Genomic DNA, 17,624 nt, shown 5'->3' on the forward strand with positions numbered 1-17,624 from the left:
AATAAAAACCAATGTACTAAGGTAGTACTTAGAACGGCAAGGCGATTGTTTCGTTTACTGAGTGACAAATTTGTTTACCCAAAACAACTTACCTCCGGAAATGAAATCACAAATACACCGGTTAGTGGGTATCCGCCCCAAGAAGAAAAAAGCTTAATTCGCACAGTGGACCTGACCATTCCAAACATGGCGTACATGTTCATGAACACGTTTCAAAAGTAGCAAGCACCAGCATTTAAGCTAGTTTGTAGAATCGCTATTAATCTTCCGAGCGTAGCATGAAATCGTGACTCGCCTCGCAGCTACCGTGAATGTAAACGAAGGCAGCTGCATAGATGACGCTATTCTCGTGCACAAGGTCAGCCTGCAGTACGCAGGATTATTTTCAAGAAACAGCAAAACCGGACCGAGTAGCGGCGAGGCTAGAAGACAACAGATATAAATATGTGTTATTACGACTTTATCAAATCGTAAATTCCTGGAAAGAATTTTAGCTGAAGAAGATGCTGGGAACTCGATGCTATCTTGACAACGAAAAATGAACATTCCCATAACTACAATATACACCTACCCTTGAAGATGCCGCCGTTCACGTCTAATCTTGTTAGGATGATAGATTTATGTACCACATTCTTCCACACGCACACTAACTATAGTGTGTAAATGTTTTCCAAATGTATTTTCAAATTAAATTCTAACGTTTTTCTTAATAATCGACCACTAATATTCTTACCACACCATTATGGACAATTGAGTTCTATGTCATTACTGCACCGACTCCTTGTTTTGGAGAAAGTAAATGCGTCACGATATTATTTTTATTGCTGGATAAATTCTCTGCGACAGCTGATATCAAAGTGACGTCATACTGGTGTACGTACCAAGATCAACTACTGACGTCATGATGTAAGGATGACTGATTTAATTTATTTTAAGCCATTTTTTACTATTCGTGACTGAAAGGATGAAGGGTGAATGGATAAACTGCATGAGGGGATATTTACTACCACGCATGGACAGGACAGGATGTAAATTAAATATGTGTACTCCAGTAACACATCAAAATGCATATCCTGCTAGTGATGCACTTATGGTACACTGAATGCAGGATACTTTTATTAGCTGTTGTTCTACGCCAAGCACTTAAAATGCATCAGTTGGGAAGGTCAGACACCACCATTTGAAATGAACTAAAATTACACGGTTATCTGTGCCAAATGACTTGATTTTTTTCTATATAAACCAACCAATATATATATATGTGTACGTTTATCTGCCGTCTGTAATTGGAGGTTTTACCTCTGTTCACGGTATTAAATAAATAAATTTCTAATTCTGTGACTGTGCACATACTAGCTGTAGGTTCAGGTACGAGAGAGATAAAAGAGAAAGATAAACATAGCAAGAAGGAAGAAATAAAGGAAGATGGACAGAGAAACAGGGAGAATGGAAGATAGTGATAAACATAACAGGAATAAGAGGGAGAGAGACATAAACGAGGAAAGATATAGAGAGGAGAAAAGATAGAGAAACATGGCAAGAATAAGACAGAGAGAAAGAGAGAGAGGAAGGAAGAAAGGTATGGAGAGGAGGAAAGAGAGAAATACACATAACAGGAAAAAGAGAGGGAGAGAAAGAGAGATATAGATAAACATAGCAGGAATAATAGAGAGAGGGAGAGAGAAGGATAAAGAGAGATAGATACATACAGGGTTTGTCCGGAAAATAGGACTGATTTTTTTTCGCCGCGACTGTACTTCGGAGCGCGCGCGCACTGACTGTATTCGGTAGAGGGGGTTCCTACCTAACCTACAAGCGGCTAGTCAGTTGTCTCCGAGCACCCGGAGAGTCAGGACAGGCTTTTTCGCGCGACGTGTTTCTGTGAGTGGTGCAAGCCGAAAATGCAGCGTTCGTTAGAGCAGAGGTACGCGATTAAATTCTGTGTGAAACTCGGTAAATCTGCGACAGAGACGTTTGATATGATCAAGCAGGCTTACCCAGATGATACTTTAGCAAGAAGTGGTGTGTCACAGGTGACGAGTCATGGATCATTGAGTATGATCCCGAGACAAAGAGGCAATCTTCCGAGTGGCACACGACGGCGTCTCCTCGCCCAAAAAAGGCAAGAATGAGCAAATCCAAAGTGAAAACGATGCTCATTGTCTTTTTTGACATCAAAGGCATCGTCCACCATGAATTTGTTCGTCCTGGACAAACCGTCAACGCCAAGTTTTATGTGGAAGTGCTCAAGAGACTCAAACGAAGGGTCAATCGGGTCCGACAAGACATCGCAGCCGACTGGAAGTTGCACCACGACAACGCCTCGGCTCACACCGCCTTTCTTGTGACCAGCTACCTGACCAAGGCAGGCATCCCAACGCTTCCGCAGCCGGCCTACAGCCCAGATGTGGTCCCCCGGACTTCTTTTTGTTTCCTCGCCTGAAAAGGCCGATGAAAGGCAAGCATTTTGAGACGACAGAGGGGATCCAAGCATCTTGCACGGCGGCTCTAAAGGCTATTCCGGAGAATGCCTTCCGTGACGCCTTCAATGATTGGAAATCGCGCTGGCAGCGCTGTATCGACGCAGAAGGAGACTACTTTGAAAGTTTTTAAAGAATTGTAACGATTGGCTCAATAATTTTTTTAAAATCGACTCAGTCCTATTACTTTCCGGACAAACCCTGTACTCACACACACAGCACGAATAAAAGAGGGAGAGAGAAACAGAGGAATATAGAGAGATGATTGAAAAGATGGAAGATTGAGAAGCATAGGTAGGGAAACAGAGAGAGAATCTTAGCATCCATTATCATCGAAGCACATTCTACAACACTAACGAAGATATCGTGCCACTTTACTGCTTACTACAATACAACCAACGTAGTAGCATACCAGTATGTATCTATTATTTTGAGACACGGTTGAAAATGTTCCCATTTAAACCGAGAACTAGTCATATTTGCAATTCGAGACTGAGAACGTAACAAGTTTAATCTCGGTACCAGCACAGACAAGAACCCATAGCTGTGGTACCATTGTAGAAAATAGCTGCACACTAACCCAACCTCCCATTTTTAAACCCAGTCAGTTGATACTCCAAACGTTGAAATTAGAGATGCTGTATAAGGGGAAATACTCTTCGACTTCATGCGTCGAATCAAACTAAAATTCTGGGCACTTCAGCCACACCTTCCCAATCCAACAATTAGTGAAATTGGATTGCAAAATCCACGGGGACACATATATAAGCTGCCAAGGATGGACGACTAATAAAGGAACATAAAAATATATCTAGAACTGCTACGACGGTATTAATTAAATAAATAAATTTCTAGTTCTGTGAGTGTACACATACTAGCTGTAGGTCAAGGTACCAGAGCCTTATTAGCCTGTATGAATCCAGTTCCAGGTTGTACTACGCTTGAAAGACAGGGTCATGGTGTATGACATACATACAGGGGATGCGAAATTTGGTGATAATTGTTTTTGCCACAGATTGAGCTTTTTTTTTCTTTTGTCTTTTGCTAACATTAAAAATTAGATGTCTAATGTCCCTTCTGAAATTACTGTACCTTCCGAGAGATATTTGACAGTGGTAGCGTCGTCGCCTTGTAATCAAGGGGTCCCGGGTTCTAAACCCGGTGGAGGCACATAGTGGTTCGGATCCCACTTTAAACTGTAGGTCCAGTCCCGATTAGCCTGACTGTGCATAAAGTGGACTTAAAGCACCAAATCAACCAACCAAAATCAACCAAGAGACATTTGAAAATAATTTAACTTATACTTATGAAACTATTTATGCAGATTGTGCTAGAATTGTAATAGCAAAAAATAACGATATGCATAATTACTCATCTAACATCGAGTTCTGTGTTTATTTAATAGACGCATCCAGTTCGTTGGTGTTATTTTAATATCTTGCCGCCTCTGATACAGGGAAATGAGTTGTGAACTCATGATCTTTCTTCGACCGAAGGTTCCGAGTTTGAGTCTGGCATGCCGATGGCATTTCTTGTGGGTGTCCTATCACCAATTTCATGTAATCGATATTTACTTTCATCGTGCGATCGATTGTTTATTGTTTTTTTTTTTTTTGGTTTATTTTACTTCGACTTTCTGCCACTTTTGGCTAATCGCGAAGATGAGGATGAGTGATGATGTGATGAAATTGATGAGGAACAACTAACACCCATGCCCAGTCCGTGATTCGAACCAGGCACCCCTAGTATCGTAACGCGACGTACTAACCACTTCACCACGGAGGTCGGCTCGTGTGATTGAACCCGATTCTCTTGGATTATAAGGCAACAACGTAGCACTTACGCTACCGGAGAGGTCCTGATACATATTGTATTCGTATTTAATTAAATAGGATAAATTGTTAATACATGCTGATTCTGATATCATTTTCATCAATCTAGATAATTTTATTTTATTATGTTATTACAGAATCGATGCCCATCTCCTGCTACGTTCGCTTGGAGGGGGAGGAAGGGTATTTGGAATCTCCGAATTTTCCCAAACCATATCCGGCAGAACACGATTGCTGCTACGACATATTACGTCCGTCAGAAGACTATTGCGGGGTTAAATTGTATGGTGAGTTTTTAAATTGTGCATTCTTAGCAATTAGGCATTCTTCTAATTAGGAAATTTTATCAAAGTGTTAATACGAGGGTAGCTGATTTTTCTTGTTTTTGCAATATGTTTGCTCCTTCTTTACCTGAAAAAGTCACAAAATATTTTTATAATAAAAACCGATAACTTAGATCCAAGTAATCTCCTGAAATGAGTCAGAATAATAGCAATAATTTTCCTTCTTGATACAACAAGAAAATATTGAGAAATCTAAATTTCCGTAAAAGAGGAGAATATATAAGTATTTTCTAATAACGAAATGCGTCTAGCTTTTTTGTTAGGTTAACGAAATTCTTTCCTAAAAAGAATATATTAAAGTTTTCCATCAAAAAGTAGAACAAACCAGTAATTTTCAACTATTTATTTGTATATTCTTTGTCAGAACTACAAAAATTGATAAGAATTTGTTGCTTTCATTTCATATTGTAAATTTTCATTGCTGAACAGTCAGGAAGAAAGAAGTGAACTGTTCACTTTAAAATTAATAAGAAGAAAACGCTTTTTTATTAAAGAAACGAAACAAATAGTATCTTTAAAATAATACAATATTCTTATTCTTAAAATGAGACACCAAAGTACCTGGTTTAAATAAAAGGAAATTATTTTCTTAAAAACAAAGAGAACAAAATCTCATTCTTGTGAGTGAGAAACGAGTTTTTAACCTTTCCCAAATCAGAAAACAATAAAATAAGCCTTCTCCAGTCAATAGAGTGGTTAATTAAGCAAGAGAGATGGGTTGCAAGCTTTGTTTAAACGATGGAATGAATAATTTGAAGGTAAAAATTCAATTCAAATAGTTCTTACAATTGTGATCTATAATTTTTATGCTGAAAAAATATTTTCTAAAATTAATTACCCTTTTCAGTAGATCATGCATTTATAATTCTCTCATTTTGTTTTGTTTTATTTCAGCGGAAGAGTTTCAAGTATTCGAAACTCCAGGTGAAAATTTCTGCAAAGAAGATTGGTTGTCAATGGAGTCATGTGTTCCCGAAGGAGGAAGCAGGTTTTGTGGAAACCTTACAGGAAGTACATGTAAGTATAAATTATGTTCTCTGTTAGTGTGAGGCAAATGCCGGAATAATCTAATGGAAATAAAGATATAACTGCAGTATACGCTTTCACATTCACCTCATGGTATTAATGCCTTTGAATGTACTCAAATATATGTGCTCACATTGAAAGACACACACCACTCATAATACTTAATATACACATGTCATAATAATTAGCACAATGTATTGATAACCGTTTCGTGGTCAAATGATAGTAATGTTAGTAATAATAACTGCAGAGTTGTCATATTGTAATTTTATTAAATTTCTATAAAGGTTTTAGGCACATACGTACCTCGTCCACGCCTTACATTTACTGTAACCTCTCAAGAAGTGGGTTCTTAAATTCTATTTAGAAACTGAACAAACTTCAAATAATAATTATTATTATATGTTTATTATAATGGATATAATAACTAAATCCATTTAAGGCGAAGAGGGACAATTACGCACTGCTATTTAAAAAAGGGATTAGTATGCAAGAGAGTATGAATTTCTCTCAATGTTGCAAGTGGAAACTGTTTTTCAAATTTATTAGTAAGCTAGACACGATGTTTGAAAAATATGATTAATAAGTATTTACAGAATCCCATGTATTCCTTATGGGAAATGAACTTCAACTTCAAGTTACGGCTAATCAAATGGGAGTTTCGACTTTTCCTACTACTATGACATAGTTCAACGTGTCCTTTTTCCGTCCGTGTACTTTTTTACATCATTAGATGTCTCGTATTACCGAGAGAACGAATAAAAGAAAAGCCCCATAAGCGTAATGCATTTCTCCTTGCCTCATACGGCCATCCTGGTAGTGTTGCCAAACCTGATGTGCATAAAAGAGCTACATTTAACCATTAATAGAGCTAAATATGACTTTCAAGGAGGTAGGTTAACGAAGGCTGCATAAAGTGCCTCCTAGGCTAATTTTAGTTGTCAGAGGGGTGGGGGCGCTGCTATTACCGTTAGCTTTAAAGTGACGGCAATTTATTCTTAATTTTCACTGCCTAGATTTGGAGGCGTCACGCATCTTAATAATCCACTGATGCTCATATGAAATCGAAAATAAAGGATTCCCGGATAACAATATTGTCATTTTCACCTTGGCCACGGCACTATATAAAAGTAGCTGTGAAGGTAAGAGGAGGTGGGTGACGCAGACAATATAACAATATCAAGTCACGTGCAAAATGTACACTCATGGCAAAAGTTGGTCCTTGTGAGCCGGAGCCAGTGGTGGCATCATAGTGGGACAGGGGGCGGGTGCGACAGTTCACAGCCAAACGAGTTCACGAAAGAGCCAGATCTGGCTCCAAAAGAACGGAGTTAGCAACAGTGATCGGCAGCTGCCGCAGGAAAGACCTTAGGGAAATTGTCCTTCTCCCCCTGAACTTAAATATATTAAGTATTCCCTAATTACTCTTCTGAGAAATAGTTTTGCAGATACCTGAAAAAGGGTGTTTTGCAAAAATACAGAGCATTCCCTGCAATTCGCTACGAGACTCGGCGGAAAGCTGCCCGGCATCAGTGCTTCTGTTTCCCGGTGAACGGGTCCGCGACAGTCGCTAGAGTCGGCTATTAAAATTACAGTTTTCATATTGTGTAGTAACCTTGACTGCAGAAGGTGTTGAAAATGATGTCCCTCTGCTGCAACACATTCCTGGCATCTCCGAAGGAAATTGGCATTTCCACGTACAAGTTCGTCTACTGTAATTCTCCCGATTTCTCGTACAATACTCTCTTTTAACTCACGGATGGTGTGCGGATCGTCTTTGTATACTTTATTTCCCCATTTTTCTTTCCACTTTTATTCATAACTGACTTGTTACTCTAAACTTTTTTACGAGGTTTAATATATGCGACTGTGGCGGACCCGTTCACCGGGAAAGACAAGCGCTGATACCGGGCAGCTTGCCGCCGAGTCTCGTAGCGAATGCCAGGGAATGCTCTGTAGTAAGTTTCGAATATCCTAAATCGAATAGCCTGTGCAAAATTGCAGTTGAATGTTAATGCATAAAGAAACATTTCTTTCGAAAACGCTTCGTTTGTGAGATATTTCGAATTATCAACTTTAATAGTCTACCAAGTGTGTGCGTGCGTGCGTGTGTGTGTGTGTGTGTGTGTGTGTTCACATATTCGGAACAAGAGCTTCAAAAACCTTATAGTATTATTATTGGGGATATTCTGCTTTTCGACTCTCAAGACAATGAAAAATGCGTTTGTTTTTCCTTTTGCCTACAGATTAAATGTACCAGTAATGTATACGTGTGTGTGTGGATTTTTAACAAAAATTGTGCAAAATGTTACAAGAAGGACACGCCCTAAGAGTAAGGTGCCTAGGGTATGAGCGGGACTTAGGAGCGGAGGTCTATAATGAAAGAAAATCAGATGAATTTAAGATATCTAATAAACCTCTTTGTTTCTCGATCAGAAGCACATGTGTCTATTCTAAATCGTCACAATACGGAAAGATATAGTGGGCAATACACTAAACATAGCGCATGATACTGTCTTGTACCATAAACGTTCGAAACCTCGGAGGGAATTATGAATCACCTTACCCCCCAAATATATATATATATATATATATATATATATTGGTGTGTGTGTGTCACATGTGTGTGTATTTGTAGAAATATAAATATGTTTATTGAAAGTGTTGTGAACAGTACATCCTTTACACAACACTGGAATACATTAAACATAATAAGATAAATTATGTTCAATTAATTACATAGTCGATACCCGGTGGAGGTACATAGTGCTTCGGATCCCACATTAAACTGTAGGTCCAGTCCCGATTAGCCTTACTGTGCATAAAGTGGACTTAAAACCCCAAATCATTCAATTAATTACATAGCGTAATATTTAAACCAGACCAGAAATTAATTTGGCATGAATTAATATTTAATATACTTTAAAACCACACATACAACTACAAGGATAGTTTCAATGGCCTAAACAGTGGTTCTCAAAGTGTGTACCGCGAGATGATCCAATATTTTCACTGAAATGACACTTACTTGTTAGTCAATGATATGATTGTTCCAAATATGTGCTTATTTAGTACTTTTTGCACATAAAATGTTTCTGAATTTGAAATATGTGTTTATTTTTTAACTAAGGCAAGCAACGTAAACACATTAACTGAGCGTTTCAAGTGTTAGATAGGCCTATATTTGAACTTGGGCGCCGCGGAAATATCTTGAAACATGAAGACGCCGTGAAACATATTGAAAAATCTACAATATAAGTTTTAATTAAACATAGTACGAATGTATACAAATATAACATTTTCTTCATTAATCTTTCTCCAGATCAATACTTATTCCAGCCAGGGTCCATGGCGCTGAGGTTCCACTTCCACTCGGGAAAAGCCTCGAAGTCAGCCAATCGGAACCTCGGGTTCAGACTCCGGTACAGGACTCTGAGCAACTGCGGAGGGCTCTTCCAGGAGCCGTCCATATCGCAGATACCGGGGACGGAGGACACGCCCTGCTACACGCGGATATCAGACAAACGGGGCAGCATCAACACGCCTTACTATCCGAAGAACTATCCAGAAAATATAGACTGCGTTTACGAATTCGTCAGGTAAGAACTTGTAGTTTTTGCTTTCATTTATTTATTTATTCAAAGTTTCAGATACAGCACTTTTAAGGCCATTTTACACTGAAAACTCTAACAAATAACAAGAACAAGTCAAGATGGTTTAAGGTAAAAACAAGAAAAGTTAAATATAATCATAAGGCATAAACAAGGAAACAAACAAAGATTTACAGATTCATTTTTAGGGAAGATCGGAAAATGCTTTCAGGGGCAAAAATGTCTATGTTTGTGGGTAGATTATTGTAGAACTGGGGCAGCCTGTGGAATAGAGCGCGCTGTATAAGGGAAAGCCTAGCTGTGGAGGTGTGGAACAATTCAGTGTTTCGGGTCGATCGAGAGGGAACTCTGAAGTTGAATTCTGTAAGAAGAAATTCAGATCTTAATTTCCCATTGATGATTTTATAGAAAAATTTCATATCGGCCATATCGCGTCGGGTCTGCAGTAACTGAATGTTCAAAGTAGTCAGGATATCAGATTTCTGAAGATGCCGCAAAGAAGGAATTCTATGACGAACAATGGCGGTAAAGAAGCTGAGGACGGAATCCATGCTAGAAAGATTTGTATTGGAAGCCATGGCCCAGACTGGAGAGCAGTATTCGAGAATCGGAGTATTGAATGACTTGAAAAACAGGCTAAGAGAAGTTGGAGTATCAATTTCAGTGAATCTGTAGAGGAGGCCTAAGAGGCGCATTGCACTTTTAGTTGTAGCTGCGATGTGTTCCTTAAAGTTCAGTTTTTCATTTATAACACCTAGATCTTTTTGGGTTGCAACTGTAGTAATATAATTGTTTTCAAGAACATAATGAGAATGTATTTTGTTCTTTTTTAAAGAGACTGTGAGGGAGGAACATTTCTGTGGGTTAAGTTGTAGATTCCACTGCTTACACCATGTGGCTAGTTCGGAAATAGCATTCTGGAGAATCACAGCATCTTGCGTGGTTGTATGTTTGAGTTCACTTTATGCTCGGATAAGTTCATTGGGACTGGGCCTACAGTTTAATGTGAAATCCGAACCACTGCGCAATGTGCCTCCATAGGGAATCGAGTCCGGTAATTATTGTTCTATACTGGTTACTTCACTCGTTTTTCTGCTGGTTCGAATACATATTGAAGGACGCACATCCATTTCGAAGCAAGATACCTATCGTCGTATGGAAGTAAAGGGTTGGTGGCTTCTAGGCTACATAGGTTATTTAGAAATCTACGAAGATTGCAAATATAAATGAAATGGGATACAAACAGCCTCTTATTTTAACTATGTTATATTCTATTTCATCTTAGTCTAAAACATTTTCTAATAGTTATCAAAATAATGAAAGATTTAAACTCTGCATCGTTTTATTAAAAGCGCCGTGTTTTGAACTCTTTAAATCCTTTCAAAAGTTTCACGTATTTAATTGTTTGCTAGTCTCGTTTCGCAAAATTTCATTTACAAGCTGTTAAGATACAGATATATCATTAACGTGATGGATATCTCGTGATGATTGATTTGGGTATTTTACTTCGCATTTCTACCACTTTTGGCTAATCGCGAGGATGAGGATGAGGATGAGTGATGATATGATGAAAATTGATGAAGGGACACTCACAAAGAACACCCTTTCCCATACCGGGATTCGAACCCGGCGTCATTTTCTCGTATTCATGGCTGGGCATATATTTCAGCGCCAGAAAAAAAATGTCCATCCCAAAACATTTACATCCCAATACTACATGTTGTTCTCTTTGCAGGCCAAATCCTTTCATCTGTGGAATCAGGATGAGGACAGTCCAGTTCCAGCTGGAATCTTCTCTCCAGACGCCCTTCGGAGGGGCTTGCTCGGATTTCTTCCAAGCTCCAGGATGTGGATTTCTGTGCGGGAAATTTGATTTCGTGTGTAAGTATACAAATAAACTTATCATTGAGCACATGTTCTTGTGAGTCAGACATTCTGGTAAAGAGTGGAACAGTAGGATGTCTGTGATCCAATAGGACCAAAACAATGAGTCGTGATCTAGTTCAAGTACCGGGTGGCCAGAATTAAAGTTACCCTATTCAGAGCCCTCTGTAGTCTGTTTGAGGCATCGTAGAACTCTGAAATTTGGTGAATCCACTATGCAGGCCATGGGGAAGAAGATGTCAATAAAAAAAAACCAAATAGTTCAATTTTCCGCCACCAGGTTGAAACGTGGCTGGCGCTGTACTTCCATGATGGGTTGTACGTACAAATAATCGCATTAAGTGATTTAGCTGAGTTATTAATTAGAAACACATTTGTTAGTGGCTAGAAGAATACAAAATCTGTTCCGTCATATATATATATATGTTTGTGTGTGTTTGTGTGTATGTGTGTGTGTATAGTAATTATTATTAAACAGCTTATTATATTTTATTGTTATATTTATATATTTATTACATATGATAAATATATAGTTATTGAATATATGAATATCCACAGTGACAAAGCCTCATAAGAGATAAGAGGAGGCCCAGAGGCCTCTATTACGAATAATCTTATTACTTATAATTCCACTAAACGACGCTTAATACAAGAAAACTGAAATATTATGTCTTAGTGTAATGTAGGTGAAACACACCTATACAATGTATATATATATTTTTTTTAAGTTTCGATATGTTTCTGTATTTGACGATCATCTTTTTTTAAAATGCTAGTTTTAAAGTACTGGTTATTAATTTATCGTGTTCGAACATTATTTCTCAGGTTAAAATCAAATTAAACGTTCAATTTAATATAATAACAGCACGTGCAGCATGGAATTCCCCATGTATTTAAATGGGAGAAAAGTTACCTGTCTGAAGCTAAAGGGCACAACTATCGTGCTGCCACCTACAATTAGCTTTGCCCGACCAGCCCCATTCCCATAAGGCAAGGAAGGCTACGGACACATTTCACATTCAAATTTTCAATTATGGGATTAATAATGTAAACTTATATTCTGAGTTCTGTCAAATGTTTTTTGTTGTTTTTTTACTTATGCTTAGTTTTAAACCCAGCTTACCCATGCCGTACGAGAAACTTACCTGAGGGGGTGGGGGCTCACAGGCCCACATTTTTTTTACTACTAAAATTCAAGAAACCATTTTGCTATTGAATCACTGCTTTCTTTGTTATTTATGTAGGTGTAGTTATACAGGGTGTTGCAAAATACCTGTTACAACGTTTGGGAGGTGATTCGACAAGTGAAAACAAGAAAAAATGCCATGTGAAAAAAGTCGAAATCGGCACCGTTTTCGAGCGACAGGCATGCGAGAATCGCCGCACAACATCTCAAGAAGGAAGAAATATATCAATGCAAAGAAAGTTGTACCTGACGAATACGATGGTACAGCAATTGAGGCCTAGTGTAAATTGCGCAAGGGGACTCACAAATAAAGTGGTGAATCCCTTACTATTTCTACATAATGGAAGGATCGGAATGTAGCCAGTAAAAAATGACGACGTATGTCCACATGTCCCACTACTGCTGGGACACCGTCCCACACTCCGGAAAGAGGAAAATAGCTGCAAATCTCCTGTTGCACATGGTTCACATTGCGGTACGAAGAAGAAAGGAAACCAATTTGTCGCATGTCCCACTACCGCTGGGACACCATCCCACATGGAAAAAGATACGGGAAAACCAGGAAAAAACGGGAAAACCAGGGAAAAACGGGAAAACCAGGAAAAAACGTTTTCAATCCCCTAATGTTGACACAATACTTTGCAGTACAACAAAAGTTTAACAATGGCTACATTTCGTCAGGCTGTACATACTACAAATAGAGCTCCCCAAAGAAAGTGGGTAATCCTCGAAGAAATGAAGACGGAGAATGGCGAGGAAATGCACACAATGGCATGTAACATTTCCAGGCACAGCACATCTTGAAGGGATTCCCCTCAGAAGCGCAGAACCTCCGCACATGCAGATCGACGGTATGTAGTACAGCGATCTCCAGCATCTTCACTTGCATCTTTAACTAAAGGACACTATGCGGTGCTGATAGGGCTTACAAACACCGGTATACTCAGAGACGTTGTTGAAAATGTCCGCCATTGACTTCAAGACAAAGATGGCATCGGCGAAGCACTGATTGTCTGGTACGAGCAAATACCTCTGGCATGTCACCAATTGTCCCAGCAGCGCCACTAACACGAGCAACGAGGTCCTCAGCACTTTCCACATGGGTTTCATACACGAGCCTTTTCATTTCTCCCCACACAAAGAAATCCAGTTGTGTGAGGTCGGGGGAGCGAAGTGGCCACGGTAAAGGTTCACCCCTGCCAATCCAACGATCGCCGAAAATATCGTTGAGTAAGGCCCTGGCTCCCCGGTCGAAATGTGCGGGGGCGCCGTCGTGTTGAAACCAGATACGTTGTCTACCAACCAGTGGCACGTTTTCCAAAAGTTCAGGTAATACGTCATGTAGAAACACCCGAAAATTCACATCACACAAAGTAGAGGGCGAAATGTACGGGCCTATCAAGTCGTCGCCTACTACGCCACACCACACATTCACTGCGACCCTATGTTGATGATGGCGCACAATGATTGCATGCGGATTGTCTATATCACAGACGTGACTGTTGTGGCTATTGAACATGCCGTCCCTGGTGAACATTGCCTCATCGGCCCACAAAACCATTGTTGGGAAATCTGGAATGGCAAGAGTTTGTTGCACGTAGCATTTGCAGAAATCCATGCGTAGGGGAAAGTCCGTGGGCAGTATGTGGTGTACCTTATGCAATTTGTATGGGTGCAATCCCTCCTCCTGAATAACGCGGAACACATTGCTACGGTGGGTTTGTCGCGTACGAGCAATGACACTTGTGCTGGTGTCAGGACGGTCTCGTATCGCGTCCAACACGTCCTCTTCAAATTGCACAGTGCGCACAGTGCGGGGTCTTCCACAATCCCACCTACGGGGTAGTAGAGATCCAGTTTCACGCAGTCGAGCATCAAGGCTTTGAAAGAGTGCATGTGCTGGTAACCGCCTATTGGGAAAACGTTCGTGATATGAACGCCGTGCTTCACGGCTGTTTCGCTTTGCCTCTCCTTAAAGGAGATGCATATCAGCAAGCTCGTGGATAGAGTTCTCCGCCATTGTCCTGTTCGAGAACTGACCAGCAACGGGGGTCACTTTCCCTCCGAGTGACGGATCACAACTACCGTGATTATCACCCACGTAATGTCACACGGGTGTCCACGCAGTTGTTGGAAACCGAGAAAGAACACTGGAATACGTACCCTACGTACAATTCTCCTTGGCACAATTCAACCACACACATCCGCACAGACTAGACTCCACGCTGCGACACGCACAACAGACAGGAAGAACAACGGTCGACTACACTCTCTACGTAGTATCCACCAACTCTAATACACAACAGGTGACCTACACTCCCAGCGCCTCAATTGGGGCTTTCTGTATCACTAAGCTGAAATCAATCTCAGCGTAATCTGACGGCACAGCGTCATTTTCGGGTGAATTTCCTATTTCCCGACCGAGGGACATGTGGACATGGACGTCCGCAGGATTTTTTCCAGGGAGGGGCAAGGAAGGTTTTTTTCAGGGGGGGCAAACGAAGGCCAATTTTCCCCAAAAATAGTGTTGTTCCCTAAAAAACATTGCTTAAATTTGAATTTATGGTGTTCATGCAATAATTAACACATTATTGTGGTAAAATTTAAATTATATGTGTGAAACACATTTTTTGGTTGACTTTCATTTTCCAGGGGGGGACACGCCCCCCCTTGGCCCCCTTCCGGACGCCCATTCATGTGGACATACGTCGTCATTTCTTACTGGTTACATTCTGATCTCACCATTATGTAGAAAATAGTAGTAAATTTCCTGTATTTTTCATCAGGGGATTCCCCACTTTCTTTGTGAGTCCACTTGCGCAATTTACACTAAGCCTCAATTGCTGTACCATTGTATTCGTCAGGTACGACTTTCTTTGCATTGATATATTTCTTCCTTCTTGAGTTGTTGTGCTTTAAATATGGTGTGCGGCGATTTTCGAATGCCTTTCTCGAAAACTGTGCTGATTTCGACATTTTTTCACATGTTCCTTGTTATTCCTTGTTCTTACTTGTGGAATCACCTCCCAAGCGTTGTAACAGGTATTTTGCAACAACCTATATATATTATTCATAATAATTAGAAGAATTACCAACATTGATAAAAAATAATAACCAATTATTGCATGAGTGTGTCACACACATATTTTATCATTCACTCAACCTAAAATATTAATTTTTCATCAATGCTTTTTTCATATGTACAGTTAAATAATAATTTTAATAATAACAAAATTTTCTAGCATTACCAACCAATTGTACACTGTCACTGGCAGGAGTAGCATGAAGAACACACATCCAAAGAGGGGGTGGGGGTGGGCAAAAACTCCTGCCAAGTGGATTTTACTTCCTATGTACATTACATTTATGTTTTCGTGAACAAAAGTAATACAGAAACAGAGCAAACACCCCAGAGAATATTGTAATTTATTTTCAATTTTTTGTAAAAATGTTCCCAGTTCAAGAAACAAGAAATGGGGCGTCTGACAGTTCTCCCTTTGGTAAGCTAGAAAAATAAACATGCATTTTTCTCACAAGTATGTCGTTACGAGATGTATCAAAATATGTTCGACAATTCACTGTATAACAATTTTGTATAATCGGACCTAGAAAATCAGAAGGGGACTTCTTAACTCTATTAATTCAATATTAAGAAGTTTTGTACGTATCTACTATAAAAATGTTTACAAAGACAGAAATGATTGTGTTTATTTGTAGCAAGCCGTAAAACATATTTAAAATTTCAGTTGGTTTATTTCATAATTGTATGTCTATTTACATATAATCTTCGCGACAATTGAAAAAGCTCTCAACATTACATCAAATCTTCCCGAACCCTTGGGGATTTGAGTACCACAGGTTAAGAACCTCTGTTTTATAGTATTCAATCTTCACAAAATATGGCAGAACTTAACAATCACTTATTACAAAACTATTACTGTGTGGCCGCGGTGGCTCAGTCGGAGTCGACCTCCATGGAGGAGTGGTTAGCACAGCGCGCTGCAAAGCCAGGGGTTCCGGGTTCGAGTCCCGGGTAAGGCATGGGTATTTGTGTTTGTCCAAACGTGAAAAACTGAGAATACTGTAAAAATTGAAAAGTGTAAAAGTTGAAAAAGTGTGAATGACGGGGGATACCACCGCGTAGGGGTATTCCTTTTAATAATAATAATAATAAAAAAAGTCGGTAACGCGTCTGACTACCATGCTAAAGGTCCCGGGTTCGATCCCCGGCCGGTTCAAATCCGGGAACTTTTCTAACGATGGAAGCGGCCCCGGCGCCCACCCAGCGTCGAATAACATGGGTACCTGGGGGAAACCCTGGGGGGTAAAGGCGGTCAGGGGCGTGATGCTGATCACATCACCCCCACTCACGACAGGATCAAGAAAGTGTGGGGCGTTACCCCCACACCCCCTATACGCCTTCATGGCGTAGTACTATGCACAGGGGAGCACTTTACCTTTATTTATTATTCTACGACAAAACATAACCTTCCATAAAACTTTAATCCAATCAGAGAAAGCAAGTAACGAAATGGAAAGTAAGTCTCAAAATATTATAATTTACGCAAAAGAAGACGTTAAATGAAGCAATATCGCTGGTAGGAATTATAAAATAAGACTTAAAGAGAAATGAACACATAGTACGTTAATTGTGTGATCAAGAAAAAGACATATACCCAGTTAAAAAGTATATAATTTTGAAAATAAATATTTCAATAAAGTTTAACTTGCGTTAATGCTCAGTTAGGCAAATCGGTACACGAACAGCTTTGAAATATGCCTCCAAAGGAATTGGAATCAATTACCCCATGATTACGAAGTGATGATTACTACGCCATTGGAAGACAAATAACATTTCAATAAAATCTGCCATTCCAGTGGCGTAGTGGTAACGTCTTCGCCTTGAAATCTAAAGATCTGGGCTTCGATACCCAGTAGAGGTCCAGAGTGGTTCGAATTCCACTTTAAACTGTAGGTCCAGTCCCGATTACCATATCTGTGCTTAAAGGGAACATAAAACAACTACTCAACAAGATTTCAATGAAGTTATCAGTTGTGAGAAATTTATATCAACAAATTAGAAATATTCAGTTCAACCAATTACTCAATAATCTGAATATTTGTATAATACAAAAATGAATATTTGTCAACATTCAATTCATTAAAAAATAATAAAACTCATAAATATAAACTTTTATTTATCGATATAAATAAACATTTGAAAAAAAGAATCACACCATGATGAAATTTCAGGGAGTATA

The 17,624-nt window shown here is 39.4% G+C and overlaps 1 protein-coding gene across 1 annotated transcript in view; it reads left to right on the forward strand.

Moving 5' to 3' along the window:
- Positions 1 to 4,454: 4,454 nt before the first annotated feature.
- The window catches only part of LOC145991398 (neuropilin-2-like), a 29,030-nt gene continuing 15,860 nt past the window's right edge, over positions 4,455 to 17,624 (forward strand). Inside the window, exons 1-4 of the mRNA XM_083127387.1 lie at positions 4,455 to 4,599; positions 5,551 to 5,673; positions 9,005 to 9,281; positions 11,029 to 11,174. Of these exons, the coding sequence (XP_082983513.1) occupies positions 4,455 to 4,599; positions 5,551 to 5,673; positions 9,005 to 9,281; positions 11,029 to 11,174 (691 nt within the window). The remainder of the gene's footprint in view (positions 4,600 to 5,550; positions 5,674 to 9,004; positions 9,282 to 11,028; positions 11,175 to 17,624) is intronic.

The sequence above is a fragment of the Lepisma saccharinum genome, chromosome 8, assembly GCF_977018435.1.
Source record: "Lepisma saccharinum chromosome 8, izLepSacc3.1, whole genome shotgun sequence".
NCBI lineage: Eukaryota > Metazoa > Arthropoda > Insecta > Zygentoma > Lepismatidae > Lepisma > Lepisma saccharinum.